Source organism: Austrofundulus limnaeus, unplaced genomic scaffold (assembly GCF_001266775.1).
Source record: "Austrofundulus limnaeus strain Quisiro unplaced genomic scaffold, Austrofundulus_limnaeus-1.0 Scaffold308, whole genome shotgun sequence".
In the NCBI taxonomy this organism is placed as follows: Eukaryota; Metazoa; Chordata; class Actinopteri; order Cyprinodontiformes; family Rivulidae; genus Austrofundulus; species Austrofundulus limnaeus.
The window spans coordinates 139,200-145,369 of NW_013952710.1; the positions used below are offsets into that span (position 1 = coordinate 139,200).

General features: G+C 34.2%; 1 protein-coding gene across 1 annotated transcript in view; it reads right to left on the minus strand.

The window, feature by feature from the left end:
• The window catches only part of LOC106527087 (DENN domain-containing protein 3), a gene marked incomplete at its 5' end in the record, with an annotated part of 22,752 nt that overhangs the window by 14,240 nt on the left and 2,342 nt on the right, over positions 1-6,170 (minus strand). The window contains 9 exon segments of the mRNA XM_014021852.1: positions 328-424; positions 501-656; positions 1,684-1,799; positions 1,987-2,106; positions 3,870-3,968; positions 4,112-4,231; positions 4,321-4,432; positions 4,656-4,780; positions 5,266-5,381. Of these exon segments, the coding sequence (XP_013877306.1) occupies positions 328-424; positions 501-656; positions 1,684-1,799; positions 1,987-2,106; positions 3,870-3,968; positions 4,112-4,231; positions 4,321-4,432; positions 4,656-4,780; positions 5,266-5,381 (1,061 nt within the window).

A 6,170-nucleotide genomic window follows, 5' to 3' on the forward strand; every position in this document is an offset into this window, starting at 1 on the left:
GATGGACAGCTGTTGAGATATTTGCATGTGAAATAACAGGAAGTGATGTCAAAGAGGAATGTTTGCATGTGAATATTTAAAAAAAAATTAACTGTTACCAATAATTTTAATGTTTGAGATGAATTACAATCATCCTATTTACAATGTGTTAACTTTTTTAAGGCTTCTGAAAGATTGATTTAAGACATTTTAAGGCTAATTAAGGCCTTTTTTGGATCGATAAAGTCAATGCCTTTTTTTAAGGATCTGCAGGAACCCTGGATTAATTATTCACCAGTCACCTCACATTTGATCAAACCACAATTCCATTTTGAAGTTGGTGAATACCTTTTTGTAAAAAAGCTGCTCATTTGGCAGTCTGCTTTTCAGGAACTCCTCACTGTGAAACACTCGATGATCATAGTTCAGATGATTACTCACGTCCCTGTGAAAGCACACACAGACAGACAGTTCTAACATGCAAAAAGACACATCCAGCATCATCTCAACAAGAAAGCAACCTGAATATGTTGACAACCAGCTCCAGTGCAATCCTCTGGATGTCATGGTTGAGTTTGTGTTGCCACTCTTGTCTTTGGTCACGCAGCTCATCGATGCTGGAGCAGGTTGCACTGTGGCATCGATCCAAGTCGAAATGTATCTGCAGACACTGGCACCTGATAAAAACTTTTTCTAATTAAAAACCTGCCAGTTTACATGACAAGGGATGTGCTTATAGGCATTGATTTTAAACCTTGAAGTAACATTATGGGAAATCACAAACTCAGAGTGTGTGATGTGAGAGACTTTCAACTACAACCTATTGTGTTGAGGTATGGGGGAAAGCATGTAAGACTATTACAAATCCTGTTTTTGTTTTGCAGAAAACAGCTATAAAAGTTATACATTACCTTTATCCATATAATATTTTATTCTGTAAATTGAAATTATTGAAATTTTATGATTTGGTTGATTATAATATTTTGTTAGTTATGTATAAAACACACCAAACACATTACCTTTAAACATCCAGATGAACTTTATTAAGAACGAGAGCTGTTCTAATCTTAAGGGCACAGAGATGTTCATAAAACCTAAATTTAGAACCAGTTTGAAAGAACGCTGCACCTCAATCCAACGAGTCAGATTGTGGAATAATCTGGAAAATTATGTTAAAAGTGCCAAACCAATATACTGTTTAAGAAAATGATAAAGGTTGGATTGCTGAAAAAAATATGAAACAGTTTAATGTGTATTCATATAATTTGTTGTTCTAGAAAGATTTGATGTTTTTGTTTTGTTTTGTCAACTGAAGAATATTATTGTTTAAATTTATATTTTAGGAAAAAAGGGCAGATATAAGATTTTTTTCCTTCTCTCTGCCACCTTTCATTTCATTTTCCTTGTATTTTTCTTTTTTATTGTACATAGAATTATATTTTTTAAGAAAAGAATAAAGTTTAAAAAAACTTACCAGATTTTAGCTCAATATCTGTAAAACTGACTGAATAATAGCCATTGCTGTTCTCTGAGGTCAGTGCGCTGTGGCAGCCATCTTGAAATTGGTTGGCTTCAAATATTAATCAGTTATAGATATATAGTAAATCCTATAATTACTTGCAAAAAATTAATTCAGTGTGTAGATATTAATGTTTTAATGGCCATGAGTTTTAACTCTTAACATTGCACTAAGAAGAACCACACCTCTGTGTGAAGCAGTCTGCAGCAGCTGAAGGGATGTCAGGAACAACAACAACATCAAGAGAGGAAGAAGAAACACTTCCGTCATCAATATTAACCAAGATCAAATCATCGGTTTCCTGAAAAAATAAAAGAGTAACACAATTCAATTTAAACTGTCACAAAAGCCTATTACATTTTAACTGAACTTCAGCTAAGTTTGTTTAGTTTTATATTTWAAAAAAAGAAGAAAGACTGTCAAAAAGGGACTCTGATGCTGTTTAACTTTCGTGTTAGAAGCTGTAATTTTGCAGATTGTGTACTCACATCAGCAACCTCTGCAAAATGACTGAGATGGCATCCCATAAGGAAAGCAGTGGGAGCCATTAGAAAGTCCAGCATGCCTCTGGCCAGAACAGGAACATATGGATGCTGCCACACCAAAGGCTGCAAGAAGGAAGAAAATCATTATGAAGACTGTTGCCAACTCCTCAGTAAAAATATATATGTATAAAGTAATTACTGGCTGTCCTAAAAGTGAAAAGATGACATCATCTAATCTGCAGTTTGGACATTTGCCACTAACTGTGATCTATGCTGTATGGGATATTTATATCAGTGTTAAAAAGAAAAAAAATAAGCAAAACTCTCTAAATATGTTTAGTATTTCAAAAGAAGTTAAACAGCATTCCCACAGGTCAAAAGAAATTTCATTTAAGACTTTTAAAGACCTCTTTAATGACACTTGAAATGAAATTTAAGACCAACTTCGCAAAAAAATAAAAACAGCAACAATGTTACCCAAATGTTTATATTAACATAAAACAACTAGCTGTGAGAGGCATCCTTTAAATTTAAAAGAATAAATAAATTATTTTGACCATTGATTATTTTAATATTTCAGACTAATTACAATCATCCTAACTTACAATGTGTTATTTTTAWGACCCCTGAAAGGTTGATTTAAGACATTTTAAGGCTAATTAAGGCCTTATTTTTGGATTGATGAATTCAATGACATTTAGGACTTTTAAGGATCTGCAGGAACCTTGTTAAATAAATTATTTTATGACCACAATGCTTAGATTCACATTACATATCAAATTTAACCTGTTAAATGTCACAGAGGCAGACGAAGGACGAGGTGAAGAAATGACTGAAGCTGTGAGTCAAATGCAGCCGGACCAGAGATTTATTTTAGTGAGACAAAGTGTGTTTAAAACATGTTCATAAATTAACTTTAATTTTATTTTCATGTTGTGTAAAAGTTTATATTTAACTGCAGAGTTGTAAAGTAACTAAGTACACATACTTTGTTACTGTATTTAAGTAGAATTTTGGGTTATACTTGAGTAATTATTTTTCAGCCTACTTTTTATTTTTACTCCTTACATTTTTAAAAAAGACAAGAAGTAGAAAGTTGTTACTTTTATTTCAGTTTTGCTTGTTTTCATTGCAGCTTGTTATTGTAAAAAATAAAAACTATCCATATAAACTGAGCCTCCTAGATAGAGTGAATTTAACTGTGGTTGAATGAGAAGTATAAATATATAAAACTCTGATAGTGTATTAGTTTGTACACAAACAAATCATGTCACACTCCTGCAGGACAGAATCATTCAAATAAAAGGACTGTACTTAAGAAGTATTTGTATTTCATGAATTATATTMTTACATTTGGCCGCAGCCCTCAGATAGATTTTCATTTTGGGGAAAAGCTTTGTGCAGCCTTGATATATGTATATAAACTGAAACAGCTGGACTAGTGCATCCTAAATTTAACATCCATTCATTCTTTTAATACAACAGTCATTTCTGCAGTTTTTGGGGAGGTCACCTCCTAATAAATGTCCTTACAGAAAATCTAACTGCTCATTTTAAATCGTTACTTTGACTTTTAATACTTAAGTACAAAAAATATCAGATCCTTTAAGACTTTTACTCAAGTAATATTCCCAAAGGAGACTTTAACTTTTACCAAAGTAATTTTTTGGTAAGATACTTGTACTTTTACTCAAGTATCACTTTGTGTTACTTTATCCAACACTGTACAACTGCAGGCTTCCTTTCTTCCACCACTGTGTTTGTAACACAAATTTAGCACTAAATTAAAACTTTATGCAAAAAGAAAATAATTTCATTAACAGAATTTTGCTCACATTCAACACAAATATTGACTTTACTGTGTGACAGATAGATTTTAAACTGACCTTCAGAAAAATTAACAAACTTTCTGCTATCAACGTGAGTCTGGCCCAATCAGCAGAAAATAACACCACCCTCTGTTCCTGCAGGAGACAGGACAGCACCTACAGGGACAGGGACAGGGACAGGGACAGGGACAGGGACAGGGACAGGAACAGGGACAGGGACAGGGACAGGGACAGGAAGAGACATGACAGGACGTCTGAGCCTCTTCTCAGACTAAAACCTCCTAACGTGTGTGAGATACCTGCAGCAGCTGCTGTGGCCTGAAGCAAAGAAAGGGCAGGTGGAGGTCTAAATCTATAAGTGGGTGGTCTTTGTCCTCTCTGGAGGGTAATCTGACCGTCAGGGGCTGTAACGTAAACGTCTGGAAAACAGCACAACGGGAATGAGTGGAAGGATCTGCTGAAATCTGTTAGCATCAAAGCAAAATCCAATGGTTTGGTCGCTACACACCAAATGTAGCTGCCCAGGTGGTGGAATTGGCACAAGTGACAGTTTGGTTGCAAATTCTTTCACTTTTTCCTCCGTGTCTGATAATCGACAAGTCCTCAGCTGGATTACAAGGCTCAAAGAATAAAAATAAATTTAAAAAAAAACATGAGACAGAACAAAAGAGACAAGAGGAATAATCCATGATTTAATTGCCACCCAAAATTATTTTCAATAACTGTACAATAACTTAGAAATGTTGCAGGGGACACCTACAGTTAGCCTGTTAGCAAATACACAGAAAAAAACAGTATGTGCAAGCCAATCCACTACAGTTTTATAATCTAACCATTTCTTACCACGACAGGCAGTCTTTGAGAGCAGTGAAGTAAGGGTGCTTGGATATGACACAGAAGCTGTACGCTGAGAAAAGTCTAGAGAACGTTGACGATCCAGCTCCGATCTGATTACAAGACATTCCTCCCTGAAAGAAAAAAACAAAACAATCTAACAGTGAACAGATTTTTAAACATCTTGTTACATTCTGGTTTGAATCCAGTTATTTTATCCAATAAAAACAAAAAATAGAACGTTGACGATCCAGCTCCGATCTGATTACAAGACATTCCTCCCTGAAAGAAAAAAACAAAACAATCTAACAGTGAACAGATTTTTAAACATCTTGTTACATTCTGGTTTGAATCCAGTTATTTTATCCAATAAAACAAAAATTAGAACAGAAAAAAAAAACATTCTTTTTTTTAAAACATCAAAAAGCCACATCATGAAATCTGCTGGACAGAAATGATTAATGCAAAACTACAGTTTGGAGGCACCAACAATCGACCTTTTGATTGGTTCAGTTTTAACCACTAAATTAAAAAAAAGTTTTCTCTCGTTGCATTAAATATTTCAGAGTTGTGATTATTAAACTTTACATTAAAGTGTGTAAAATATTACACAACGTACCAGAATGGGACGATAATACTGCATTACTACTCCATGAGTTTTGTTGCCAAAGACGTCAGTAAAAACCAGGAAGTGGAACTGCTCAGTCTTCTGCTCACTGGTCACTTCCAGACCACCTGGTGTTAACACAAAAACACACGTTTTCAGGTCATGATTAACAAATATTATAAAACCAAGACTGCAGGGAGAAAAAAGTGAGTCATTCACTTTAAACGCTCAATACACCTGTTTTCATTGGCAGTTAGAGACACAAAAATCCTAATTTAAACTTTGTCAGATARTTATTGCTAAAGCTTGATCTGAAGGGCTTATTGAACAGTTATGAAGAAATTTGAGAGAAAAAAAAGTTTGTGAAATGTAAAACTGAAAATGACTAATTTAGTTAAAATTCCAAAGAAGCACTATTATAGCACGCTTTGCAAGTGGGCTTTACAAAGGAAAGCCCACCTCAGATAAAAAGTGAACAAATGGTTGTGCATAAACAACATGAGCTTTGATCCAGTGGGGATGTTGGTGTGTTTAAACTGATGGAAAACAATGAGAAGATGGTTCCTGACGAGCGTGATCAAATTCAGTAATTTACCAATGTTTAGATGGTGATGTAATGATGACAGCTGTTGGTGATGTAGTTATGGACCAATCACAGAGCAGTTCTTGGTTTAGAGGGATCCTCTACACTATTAACTGTAAAATAAAGGCTATAATAAGACAATATGTGACCCATCACATCGAAACGAGGATTAAGACCAGAAGTGGTATATAGAGAAATAGGCAAATATGTTTTGACTAAAATGTTAACAAAAATTGCATTTTGTCAAGATATAATGAATAAATGCCTTATCAATGTTTCACTTGAATGAACTGTCTGAAATATGATCATAAAACAAAAATTTGAAGCATTATTT